Source organism: Artemia franciscana, chromosome 6, assembly GCF_032884065.1.
Source record: "Artemia franciscana chromosome 6, ASM3288406v1, whole genome shotgun sequence".
Taxonomy (NCBI): Eukaryota; Metazoa; Arthropoda; class Branchiopoda; order Anostraca; family Artemiidae; genus Artemia; species Artemia franciscana.
In genome coordinates this window covers 4,694,947-4,709,322 of record NC_088868.1, presented here as the reverse complement: position 1 = coordinate 4,709,322, position 14,376 = coordinate 4,694,947, and the positions used below count along the sequence as shown (strand labels likewise).

Below are 14,376 nucleotides of genomic sequence, written 5' to 3'. Positions count from 1 at the left end.
AAAATCACGTGAGTGTCGTATATAAATGAAAAAAACAGTGATAAAGAAAAATTGACTAGTATTTCATCTTACGTGAGTTTCCAATACAAGAAAAAAACATTACTTAAGTCTTAACGAAACAAAAAACGGTACTTATGGGTTATATAATAGACATTATACAATTTTGATCGCGAATGATGCGAGCATGATACAAGAAACTGGTCAAACCACTTCTTTATACCACAAAATTGGCTTTGATTTGGTTCCAAAACAAATTGTGGCTATATTTTATTTAAGTATTTAGTTTGTATTTTGGTTTAATTTGGTTTATGCAAACAAATTTGGGCTATATATTTGCAGATTAGGGGGGGAGTAAAGCACAGCATATATTAAATACAGCAATGATTAGTTTATGTATTTAATATATGCTATGCTTTCCCCCACCCCCAGCCCCCAATGTGAAAATATGTAGCCGAAATCTGTTTCTAAAGTATTATTTATTCATTATATATTTTTTTCTTTTCATTTGCATTAATCAAACTTCAATTCCCGAGTTTCTATTATATAACCGATAAGTACCGAAAAAACTTTTGCTGTTGCACTGGAAAAAGAAAAATTACTAATGTCTCATCATACATGAATAGTCATAAAAAACAATACGTGAGTGATGTTAGAGGAAAAATACAACGGTTTCCTCCGCATACAAAAAAAAAACTAAAAAAGAGAAGAATCGTAACAAGGTAATGTAATCTGTCCTGAAAAAACTCAGACGAAAATATCTGTGCAAAAGTTATTTCTCTAAATATAAAAAATATTCCCGTTAACATATGCGTGGCGTTTTCCTTTTATACTACAAAATCATAATAAAACTTATTGTTAAAAGTATACATAGTGTCGTTTAAAGATGCAAAAAGTTCAAAAAATTCAAAAAGTGGTAGGAGGGGGCATGTGGTCCCTGGAGGTAAAGTAGGACAGAGGGGGTGCAAGGGTCTAGGAGAACCAGGGGGCTTAGGCTAATCCTGATCTAATCAGACTAATCACACCTGGAAGTTTTATCCCTTAGGCAAATAAGACATTATCCAATAATTGCCACGGGCCACAGTGTGCCACGGGCTGTGTACTGTCATTGCACATAACATGAGGTTGGGAGTGTTTTGGACCATGATGATTCATGGAATACAAAGTTCAATGCGCTATGAAGTGTCACGGGCCATTGAATTAGCGAGGGTGTATAGGGTGGGGTTGCGGGGGGCTTGAAGAGTTGAGAACAGGGGAGGATCATGGGGGTCCGGCAGTAAGATTTTTAATTTTTTTAAGTAAAATATTAACGATGAGTTAATTTTTTGTGGAGAAAGGGGGTCAAGGATCTCGAGGTTCCACTGCTTGTCATGATAATATTATAAACCAAGAGTGTGCAAAATGCCATAGGGTGCTGGGACTATCCTGGTCCATGATTATCTATGGGCCATGCAGTGCAATGGTTAAGAAATGCCACAGGCCACATATTCCATGGAGTACGAATTGCCATTAGCCAGGAAGTATCAATGGCCACAGAGTGCCATGGACCAAGAACTATCATGGGCTGTGGACGGTTATTCATTTCCCTTCATCTCCTTCAAAAGTGTTACCATTTGTTTTTAAGATTTATTCTCTTAAAAAATTCTGGTCACGTCTTACGCTCGTAATTAAATTAAAATCACGATTTAAATGGTCACCTTACGCCGTTACTTAAAAACAAATTGTTAACAGGTTTCACAAATAATCAAAGTATATTTGCTAAAATCATGTCCTTGTGAAGGTTGCAATTGATTAAAAAAATAGATGTTCATTTTCCCCATCCATTTAATTAAATGAAGAAAATTTGCCAGTTAATATCCCCTCTTAGATTCTCATTCCAACATCTGCCCGCATCCGTTGGAGCTTTGAAGGACTATTCAGATTAATTAGAGTTTACCACACAAACCTCCCGGGATTAACATTTCGCCGTTAAAATTTCTTTTTGATGTTAAGCCAGCAAAGGAGGGAAGAGTAGTGGCTCTCTGTGTCGTGATATTTTTGGAGGCTGTACTACTAACCTCATAATACATTTTTTTAATACAAAGAATGATTTTTGGATTTCCTAAATGAATATTTTTCCACAAAATGTATATAATTCTAAAACAGAGAAAGGAATTTTCTTACCAATGGCTTCGTCGTAACAGCAAAGAGCCCTTCTATAATCTCGCTGCTTGTAGTATTTATTTCCTTCATCCTTCTTATCCTCTGCGAGCCTGAAATAAGCAAGAATCTAAATTAGGTGTTATTTAAGAGCTGAATTCAGATTGGCCAACCATCAGAATTTTAAGGTGAATTGTAACAGAATTGAGACATATAACAAAGGATTTTGTTTTCTATTTTATATATATATATATATATATATATATACTAGCTGTTGGGGTGGCGCTTCGCGCCACCCCAACACCTAGTTGGTGGGGCGCTTCGCGCCCCCCCAAGCCCCCCCGCGCGCGTAAGTCGTTACGCGCCATATTAGTTACGCGCCATTGTAGTTGTGTCCCTGTGTCCCACCTGTGAATATAGATAGATTTATATATGTGTTTCAAACTACGTAAAAATTGCGAATATACAACATTCTTGGCTTTCCCATTGTCTGTCCATATACAAAGCCGTATGTACTAATAATGACGTCATATGCAAACGCTCTTTTTACAAACAAACAAACATGCATACACACAACTCGTTTTTATATAGATAGATAGATAGATAGATACAATACAAATTAACTACGTAAAACTTGTGAATATACAACAGTCTTCGCTGTCCCATTGTCTGTGCGTATAAATAGATTGTCAGGTTTACCGACCCTCAAAGATGCAACATACAATTGTACATTGGTAAAGCAATCTGTATTAAGATCTATACCGCATTTTTCTAGTGATTGCCCTTGAGCTTTGTTGATGGTGGTTGCAAATGCTAATCGAATTGGGAATTGCAATCTTTTAAATTGAAAAAGCAGATCCGTTGGAATCATGGGAATGCGAGGAATAAGAACAGCCTCACCCTCATAAGGCCCTGTCAAGATTGTGGCATCTATTAGGTTTTCCATTTTTTTTTTTTTTTACGGCAAGTCGCGTGCCATTGCAAAGCTTTGGTGGGTTGATATTTCTTAAAAGTATTATTGGTACACCTATTTTTAGTTGTAGCAGGTGTGGTGGACACCCTGAAGGATCTATGGAATTTAAAAATTCAGATGGATAATTAACCGCTTCATTTGGTTCCGAAATACAAATTAACTACGTAAAACTTGCGAATATACAACATTCTTCGCTGTCCAATTCTCGCTGCATATAAATAGATTGTCAGGTTTACCGACCCTCGAACATGCAACGTACAATTGTCCATGGGAAAAACAATCAGTATTAAGATCAATACCACATTTTTCTAATGATTGACCTTGAGCTTTGTTAATGGTGATTGCAAATGCTAATCGAATTGGGAATTGCAATCTTTTAAATTGAAAAGGCAGATCTGTTGGAATCATGGGAATGCGAGGAATAAGAACAGCCTCACCCTCAAAAGGCCCTGTCAGGATTGTGGCCTCTATTAGGTTTTCCATTGTTTTTTTTACGGCAAGTCGAGTGCCATTGCAAAGCTTTGGTGGGTTTATGTTACGTAACAATATTATTGGTACGCCTATTTTTAGTTGTAGCACGTGTGGTGGAAACCCTGAAAGATCTATGGAATTTAAAAATTCAGATGGATAATTAACCGCTTCATTTGGTTCCAAAACTGTGTCGACTGACTTGTAAAGGACTGCCTGGTCTTGAATCTTGGTCAAAACAATATTGTTGATTTCGTGGACGTCTATATTTTTGGGTGCGAGAATCGCTCTTTCACTTAGCCATTTATTATTTTTATAATTTTTTAGAATATTCGGAAATATATTTTCAATCAATTCATTTTCGGACGTCACTAAATTACAGAAATCAGCAGGTAGTTGTATACTTCCTGAAATTGAGTCTACTGGGAGCTTTCCGTTTCCCATTGCTAGCAATTGATCTGAAAATGTTTGACCAGAGTCATCGTTTTGCAATCGGACACGCATATTTGTAGTTAATTTTAATGTTTTTACGTGTGCCCATAAATTAGAATTTTTCAGGCAAGCATTCATTTCGTCTGCAGGAGTTGATCTAGGTATTATAGGTAATGTTTGCCTGAAATCTCCTGCAAGCAATATTAATGTGCTGCCAAAGGGTTTCGAATTCCCTCTTAAATCTTTCAAGCATTGATCCAGAGCCTCGAGCGATTTTTTGTGTGCCATTGTGCACTCATCCCAAATAATAAGTTTGCATTGCTGCAATACTTTACCCATCCCAGATGATTTGGAAATATTGCACGTGGGAGTTTCTGTAGAATGCAAGTTCAGAGGCAATTTCAAAGCGGAATGAGCAGTTCTTCCACCAGGCAGCAATGTTGCGGCTATTCCGGACGACGCAATTGCCAACGCTATATCATTTTTAGATCGAATTGATGCCAGAATCAGTTTTATCACAAACGTTTTACCAGTACCTCCTGGCACATCCAAAAAGAAAATTTCTCCAACGTTGTTATCGACACAATGCATTATCGTATCATAAATGTCTTTTTGTTCCGACGTTAACTTGGAAATGTTATTTTGTACATACGACAATAGATCACTCGTACTGTAACTTTGTTCACGATCCAATTCTACACATGTCGAAACAGCAGCGATACGGTTAGGTGAAGGCATTCCCAAACCCTGAAGAGGTTTGTTTGCCATACTTATGCAAATATCTTCTATAACAACTAAAGTGTAGTTATAAATTTCTGGTGTAAAATCAAAAGTCATGTCTGACGTCTCTAACTGTTTTCGATGAAGTATATCTTCGGACATTTTTGACTTATATTTTTCCCATAAATCTGTAGGAGCTGATGGAGAGCAAGTTGTTAAAATGATGCCAAACAATGCACGAATTTGACTTGGGGTTGACGTTTCGCACGCGTCATTGATGCAGTTATCCCAGTGTTGGTCATTCTCCAATAAATTCAGAGCTTGGCATGCACTACGGTAAGTGTCATGTATAGTACCATTTACAGTCCTCAAATACTCAAAGGATGTCGGACCGGGTACATTCACCAAAAGCAGGCGTAGAAAGAAGCATTCATGTTGATTGGGGTGAACGGTGTAGAGTCTTCCTATCGTGGTATCTTTGAAGATGGTAGGTTGGCCGTCGACTGACTTACCCTGTTTTCGACGTTCAAATACTTTATTTTTAGTATTCCACGTGTAATACGAAGGCACTTCAGTATACAGCAGTTTTTTCGCAAAAGAATCATTTTTGCAAAGCGGAAAAAAAGCTGTTAATGTTGTATCCGGTGGATTCAGGACTCTTTGTTGCACGTTGGTTTCCGTGAAATAAACACGTTGACCATTCTGTAAATGTACCGCTAAGTGAACAACAGCTGGACTACGTTCATGTATCGGAAATGAAAGAATTCGCCAAACAGCTTCATTACTGCTTATGTATCTTCCAGCCTGATATTCTACGATTTCATCGAAATCTTTGATTTCGGACTGCAAGCCAAAAACTGCCATGTCACTGCCTTTGTTGACGTATTTACATATATATTTTATTGCCTTTACGGAGTTACAGTATTCAACGTTTATATGTGCATTAAATGTTTTAGATAATAAAGGGGAATATGGAACAACCCACTGGTTATCTACTTCGATGGTGGTACCGTTACGCTTCTTTATTATTGCTGTTTTACCGCCATCTTCAGTAGATCTTCTTCTATATTGTGGGTAACCATCATTGCCAGTAATTGTTTTGGGTACTAAAAGTCGAGGATATTGCTTTGTGCACCTTCCTTTGGCCATGCATGGTGAATTTTCGTTCAGTGCACCGCAAGGTCCATGTATCATATTTTTTACAATAATATCATGTAACCCCTTATCGACATTTTTATCAGGTATTTCAGCGGAAATCACATCATCAATTTCGTTTGAAGTAATTTTTTTATGTAGCCAGATTAGTATATGTGCGTGTGGCAAACCTCGTTTTTGCCATTCCACTGAGTACATCCAGCATCGCACTGACCCAAACACTTCATGTTTTACAAGGTAGTTTATCAGTGATTTCAACTTTTGCCGGAAGACACGTGCCGTAATGTCATGCCTATGAACCGCCGATTGTCCTTGAAGTAAAAGCTGCAGTATCTCGTCCCAAGATTGATTACATGTAAATGTAATAAATAAATCTGGACGACCATAGAGACGAACATACGCAATAGCATCTTGAGCATATTCATGCATATGACGGGGACTGCCAGCATATGACGAAGGTAAAATTGTTAATCTTCCAACGTTTGTGGTATTACCGTCATTTATAACTGCATCTCGCAAATGAATGTATTGTTCAGAGCGGAGCTTGGTCTGATTCAGGCGGATATATAGCAAACGTTCTGATTCAATTTTAGCATACATATCCACGACAAATTGGTGAAACAATTCACGGCATTTTAAAATATAATTTTCTTCATCCTGCCGAATCATTAGTCTATAGGAATAATAATGCATTGCACTGCATTTCTTATTCATTTCTTTGTTAGTGGCTGGATTCATCAATTTAATATTAAAGTGATAGCCGTCGGCTCCATCCCAAAAAATGATAGGATATTGTAGGGCATCGTAGCATCGATGAGTTTCAGCAATTCTTAACAACTGAGCGTTTGGCTTATGTAGAATAATATCTCGAGGTAAAAACTGATCACCGACAATAACGATTGCCACTTCGTCGATAGTCGGAGCATTGTATCTACGCACATGTTGGCCAGGAGGCGTTTTGTCAGCGGAAATAACAATTTTATGAGTATCAGTAGGCATCAAATCGATGGCTGTTTTGAACAGACGCACTAAATTATTATTTTCGTGGAAAAGATGTTGCAATTGGGAAACGATTGTCCTTTCAACGTTGGGAGAAATTTCGCAATGTGCATTCAATTCAGAATTTCTATCACTGATGAAGTACAATTGTAAAAATTTATGATTCTCGCCTAAGAATGGTAGAAGGGACCCTGCTTTATGATAAATTTGCCCTTTTACTTTGAAAGTAGACATAAATTGATCTGGATTTTCGATTTGGGCTCCAAACGACGTCATTTGGAAACATGAGTTGTATTGTCTGATTTTTGACAAAAAACGCTTAGATTCTGACGTAGTTCCAGTAAGGAAAGCCTTCAATGGCTCTGGTGGTGCAGCCAATAGAGGAAGTTTAACTTTTCCTGAGGCGCAACACATTCCCATTGTTTCACCATTGAATTTCAAGGCCTTGCAATAGGGACAAATTTTAGACATTGTCCCGATTTGAACACATCTACTCAAGCTATAATCATCGACTGGGTTGTACCTGAATGCCAGGCGATAACTTTCAGATTGCTCTGATTCCTCGGCACGCTTTCTTTTCTTACTTTCTCTATCAGCATCAAGCCTGATTTCTTGCTGTTCTTGTAATTCCTCGGCACGCTTTCTTTTCTTACTTTCTCTATCAGCAGCAAGCCTGATTTCTTGCTGTTCTTGTAATTCCTCGGCACGCTTTCTTTTCTTACTTTCTCTATCAGCAGCAAGCCTGATTTCTTGCTGTTCTTGTAATTCCTCGGCCCGCCTTCTTTTTTCACATTCTCTTTTAGCAGCAAGTCTGCTTCTGCGTTGCTCTGGTAGTTCCTCGGCATGCTTTCTTTTTTCACTTTCTCTTTTAGCAGCAAGTCTGCTTTCGCGTTGCTCTGGTAGTTCCTCGGCACGCTTTCTTTTCTGACTTTCTCTATCAGCAGCAAGTTTTCTGGCATAGACTCTTTGAGCATCTTCATCAGTCATTATAAACTTAAGCATTAATAGAATTCTACGCGAACATACGTCTTATATAACTTGAATGACGTCACGCCTTCAAAGCAAAAATGATGGCAGCTAATTTCATGACGTCAGCCGAAACATGACGGCGAACATATGTCTTATATAACTTGAATGACGTCACCTTCAAAGCAAAAATGACGGCAACTAATTTCATGACGTCAGCCGAAACATGACGTCACCTGATCCATCCACAGACAGACAGACAACTTATTTTTATATATATAGATATATATATATATATATATATATATATATATATATATATATATATATATATATATATATATATATATATATATATATATATATATATATATATACTAGCTGTTGGGGTGGCGCTTCGCGCCACCCCAACACCTAGTTGGTGGGGGCGCTTCGCGCCCCCCCCAAGCCCCCCCGCGCGCGTAAGTCGTTACGCGCCATAATAGTTACGCGCCATTGTAGTTGTGTCCCTATGTCCCACCTGTGAATATAGATAGATATATATATATATGGTTTTAACTACGTAAAACTTGCGAATATACAACATTCTTTGCTGTCCCATTGTCTTTGCATATAAATAGATTGTCAGGTTTACCGACTCTTGAACATGCAACATATAATGGTCCATGGGAAAACAATCTGTATTCAGATCTATACCTCATGATTCTAATGATTGCCCTTGAGCTTTGTTGATGGTGATTGCTAATCGACCATTCCCTGTCCCGGTGTCCCGGTCGTCATTTACATCCCCCTGTTTCCTCCGGTGTCCCCGTTGTAGTTGTGTCCCTGTGTCCCGGTCGTCATTTATATTCCCTCTGTCCCGGTCGTCATTTGTATCCCGGTGTACCGGTCTGTATATACATTCGTTTTTTAGTTTTGTTTTTCTCCTTTATTTTTTTCCTTTTTTTTCTTTTTTAGTTTATTTAGATTTTTAGATTTTTTAGTTTTTTTATTAGTTTTTAGTTTTTTTTTCTTTTTAGTTTTTTTGTCCCGGTCGTCATTTATATCCCCCTGTTTCCCCCGGTGTCCCCGTTGTAGTTGTGTCCCTGTGTCCCGGTCGTCATTTATATTCCCTCTGTCCCGGTCGTCATTTGTATCCCGGTGTACCGGTCTGTATATACATTCGTTTTTTAGTTTTGTTTTTCTCCTTTATTTTTTTCCTTTTTTTTCTTTTTTAGTTTATTTAGATTTTTAGATTTTTTAGTTTTTTTATTAGTTTTTAGTTTTTTTTTCTTTTTAGTTTTTTTGTAGTTTTTACCTTCTTTTTAGTTTTGTTAATTTTTTTTTTTACTTATGTCCTGGTCGTCATTTATACTCCCTATGTCCCGGTGCTTTGTTGATTGCTAATCGAACATTCCTTTTGTCCTGGTCGCTTTCTCTTTGAGTGTCGTCATTTATTTTTTTCTTTTTTAGTTCTTTTAGTTTTTACCTTTTTTAGTTTTTTTTAGTTTTTTAGATGAAAATTTTTTTTAGTTTTTTCCTTTTTTTCTTTTTAGTTTTTTATTGGTTTTTACCTTTATGTTAGCTTATTTTTCAGTTTTTTCCTTTTTTTATTAGTTTTTAGTTTTTTTGTAGTTTTTGCCTTTTTTTAGTTTTTTCAGTTTTTTTTTAGTTTTTTATTGGTTTTTACCTTTATTTTAGCTTATTTTTCAGTTTTTTCCTTTTTTTTAGTTTTTTTTAGTTTTTAGTTTTTTTAGTTTTTTACCTTTTTTTAGTTTTTTTAGTTTTTTTAGTTTTTTAGCTTTTTTATTTTTTTTATTAGTTTTTAGTTTTTTTTGTAGTTTTTGCCTTTTTTTTAGTTTTTTTAGTTTTTTAGCTTTTTTATTAGTTTTTAGTTTTTTTTGTAGTTTTTGCCTTTTTTTAGTTTGACAACTTATTTTTATATATATAGATAGTTTTTTTTTTTACTTATGTCCTGGTCGTCATTTATACTCCCTGTGTCCCGGTGCTTTGTTGATTGCTAATCGAATGAATCTTTTCAAAAGCTTCAACATTCTTCATGTCATGACGTCCAATTGGGTCTTAAATTCGAAGAATCGCCTTTGTAAAACTGCCTTTGTAAAATTACATTTTTTTTTTACTGGGCTTTCAACTTTTGCCTACGTTTTGTACTGTACTGGATCTAAGTACTGGATCTAATTATTCAGTGACGAAAAAATTAAATCTTTCCTGGATACTTTTCTGGATATGTTTAATGAGAAACAGACGAACACCGGCACGTCTATAAATAAGAAAGGCAACTAAAAGGTAACATTTTCCTAATTATCCGATATGCCTGGAGGATTCGAAATTAGAGGACTAGCTTTTGCAAAATTTGAAGGATATCCAAATGGCCGGTTCGAATTTTGGATACTGTTCAAAAGAAAAACGGATTACACTGCGCTGTTTTCTGTTACGGCAGAGTTGAGGTAGTAACGGTTCAAGAATCTCAGCTTGAACCATACCAAGAAAACTTTGATGAAGCTGTGAAGAAGAAAAACAAAGGAGTAGCATATGCATTCAGCGAAGTGCCACTTTTCGGGATATTTACTAAGAAAAGCTAAACTTGGATCGGGCTTCTCTTGCCTCCGTTATGGACAATATTTAAAAAGAACTTGAAAATCTGCGAAGCGTTTTGAGAAACTAAATTGAGCAAAGGGTTCGTGACAACTTGAGGACGGTACCTTCTACAGGGCTAGCATCATCAGTTCCAGAAGACATCGTTTGTAAAATCCATGATTCAATCTTGGTTGAATACTAAAGTAAAACAGTTCAAAATAGGGATGATACCTTTTCATTGACTGTGAATAGATATAAAATTATTTAACTGGATATTTCGAACACATATACAGTGTTCATCATCAGCAGTAAAACTCTTAATTTTGAAACTTTTTCTTATACGGACTTTTCTTGTAACGTTAAGGTCCTTGATGAAAAATTAATTACACCTGGTCCAAGAGTTGACGAAGGTATTACGGCTTTATTTTCAGATAATTTTGAAAACTGTTTAAGTAATCTTTCTCTGGAAAAGTGAAGGTCATGATTGAAATAATTTCTAGCTGTTTGTTGAATAAAACCAAAATCACTTGCACTCACTTCCACTTTTTATATAATATTTTCCAGGAAAAGTTTATCTTTCACTAATAAAGCTCTTTTCTCCTTTTATCTTTAATCAGATGATTTAAAGTCTTGAATTGTAGACCTTAATCGAACTTTTTTCCTTTAAAAGTGCCTAAATGTAGATTGAATTTTATTGAAGGTGGCAAAATCCTTTTCTTCTTACATTGATGAAGAAAACCTTGTTGATTTATAACATTTGCATGTCTCTTATGGGTGTTAATATATTTAGACACCTCCTTGGTCACATTATCCCCATATACTCGACGTAGATAGCTTCAAAGACCACACTGCCTTTCCATAACGAAAGTAAAACAGTTCAAAGTAGGGATGATACCTTTTTATTGACAGTGAATAGATATAAAATTATTTAACTGGATATTTCGAACACATATACAGTGTTCTTCATCAGCAGTAAAATAATTTTATATCTATTATAATAAAGGACCTTGCGGTGCACTGAATGAAAAATCACCATGCATGGCTAAAGGAAGGTGCACAAATCAATATCCTAGACTTTTAGTACCCAACACAATTACTGGCAATGAGGGTTACCCACAATATAGAAGAAGATCTACTGAGGACGGCGGTAAAACAACAATAATAAAGAAGCGTAACGGTACCACCATCGAAGTAGATAATCAGTGGGTTGTTCCATATTCACCTTTATTGTCAAAAACATTTAATGCACACATAAATGTTGAATACTGTAACTCCGTAAAGGCAATCAAATACATATGTAAATATGTCACCAAAGGCAGTGACAGGGCAGTTTTTGGCTTGCAGTCCGAAATCAGTGATATCGAAGAAATCGTACAATATCAGGCTGGAAGACACATTAGCAGTAATGAAGCTGTTTGGCGAATTCTTTGATTTCCGATACATGAACGATGTCCAGCTATTGTTCATTTTGCGGTACATGTACAGAATGGACAACGTATTTATTTTTTGGAATCCAACGTGCGACGAAGAGCCCTGAATCCACCGGATACAACGTTAACTGCTTTCTTTTCGTTATTTCAAATTGATTCTTTTGCAAAAAAACTGTTGTATACTGAAGTGCCTTCGTATTACACGTGGAATGCTAAAAATAAAGTATTTGAACGTCGAAAACAGGGTAAGTCAGTCGAAGGCCAACCTACCATCTTCAAAGATACCAGGATAGGAAGATTCTTCACCATTCACCCCAATCAACATGAATGCTTCTTTCTCCGCCTGCTTTGGGTGAATGTACCCGGGACGACGTCCTTTGAGCATTTAAGAACTGTAAACGGTATTATATATGTCAACTAGCTGTTGGGGTGGCGCTTCGCGCCACCCCAACACCTAGTTGGTGGGGGCGCTTCGCGCCCCCCCCAAGCCCCCCCGCGCGCGTAAGTCGTTACGCGCCATAATAGTTACGCGCCATTGTAGTTGTGTCCCTATGTCCCACCTGTGAATATAGATATATATATATATATATATGGTTTTAACTACGTAAAACTTGCGAATATACAACATTCTTTGCTGTCCCATTGTCTTTGCATATAAATAGATTGTCAGGTTATCCCCCTGTTTCCCCCGGTGTCCCCGTTGTAGTTGTGTCCCTGTGTCCCGGTCGTCATTTATATTCCCTGTGTCCCGGGTCCCGGTCATCATTTGTATCCCGGTGTCCCGGTCTGTATATACATTCGTTTTTTAGTTTTGTTTTTCTCCTTTATTTTTTTCCTTTTTTTTTCTTTTTTAGCTTATTTAGATTTTTAGATTTTTTAGTTTTTTTATTAGTTTTTAGTTTTTATTTCTTTTTAGTTTTTTTGTCCCGGTCGTCATTTATATCCCCCTGTTTCCCCCGGTGTCCCCGTTGTAGTTGTGTCCCTGTGTCCCGGTCGTTATTTATATTCCCTGTGTCCCGGTCGTCATTTGTATCCCGGTGTACCGGTCTGTATATACATTCGTTTTTTAGTTTTGTTTTTCTCCTTTATTTTTTTCCTTTTTTTTTCTTTTTTAGTTTATTTAGATTTTTAGATTTTTTAGTTTTTTTATTAGTTTTTAGTTTTTTTTTCTTTTTAGTTTTTTTGTAGTTTTTACCTTCTTTTTAGTTTTGTTAATTTTTTTTTTTACTTGTGTCCTGGTCGTCATTTATACTCCCTGTGTCCCGGTGCTTTGTTGATTGCTAATCGAACATTCCTTTTGTCCTGGTCGCTTTCTCTTTGAGTGTCGTCATTTATTTTTTTCTTTTTTAGTTCTTTTAGTTTTTACCTTTTTTAGTTTTTTTTTAGTTTTTAGTTTTTTTAGTTTTTTACCTTTTTTTAGTTTTTTTAGTTTTTTAGCTTTTTTATTTTTTTTATTAGTTTTTAGTTTTTTTGTAGTTTTTGCCTTTTTTTTTAGTTTTTTGTCCTGGTCGCTTTCTCTTTGAGTGTCGTCATTTATTAGTTTTTTCCTTTTTTTTTTAGTTTTTTATTGGTTTTTACCTTTATTTTAGCTTATTTTTCAGTTTTTTCCTTTTTTTTAGTTTTTTTTTATTTTTTATTTTTTTTAGTTTTTTACCTTTTTTTAGTTTTTTTAGTTTTTTTAGTTTTTTAGCTTTTTTACTTTTTTTATTAGTTTTTAGTTTTTTTTTGTAGTTTTTGCCTTTTTTTAGTTTTTTCAGTTTTTTTTTTAGTTTTTTATTGGTTTTTACCTTTATAGTTTTTTTAGTTTTTTAGCTTTTTTATTTTTTTTATTAGTTTTTAGTTTTTTTTTGTAGTTTTTGCCTTTTTTTAGTTTTTTCAGTTTTGACGTCACCTAATCCAGTTTTTTCAGGTGACGTCACCTGACACATCCATCCACACATCCATCCACACATCCACAGACAGACAACTTATTTTTATATATATAGAAGATTACTGTAGTGCATGCCAAGCTCTGAATTTATTGGAGAATGACCAACACTGGGATAACTGCATCAATGACGCGTTCGAAACGTCAACTCCAAGTCAAATTCGTGTTTTGTTTGGAATCACACTAACAGCTTGCTCTCCTTCAGCTCCTACGGAGTTATGGGAAAAATATGAATAGAAAATGACCGAGGATATACTCCATCGAAAACGACTAGAGACGTCAGATATGACTTTTGATTTTACATCAGAAATTTACAGCTATACTTTAGTTATTATTGAAGATTTGTGCGTATGTATGGCAAACAAACCTCTTCAGGGTTTGTGAATGCCTCCATCTAACCGTAACGCTGCTGTTTCAACATGTGTAGAATTGGATCATGAACAAAGTTACAGCAGGAGTGATCGTTTGTACAAAATAATATTTATAAGTTAACGTCTGAGCAAAAGGACATTTATGATAAGATAATGCATTTTGTCGACAACAACGTTGGAGAAATCTTCTTTTTGGATTCGCCAGGAGGTACTAGTAAAAAA

General features: G+C 35.9%; 1 protein-coding gene across 1 annotated transcript in view; it reads right to left on the bottom strand.

Moving 5' to 3' along the window:
• The window catches only part of LOC136027938 (uncharacterized), a gene marked incomplete in the record, with an annotated part of 271,934 nt that overhangs the window by 214,318 nt on the left and 43,240 nt on the right, over positions 1-14,376 (bottom strand). The window contains 1 exon segment of the mRNA XM_065705408.1: positions 2,161-2,249. Coding sequence (XP_065561480.1) covers positions 2,161-2,249 — 89 coding nt within the window.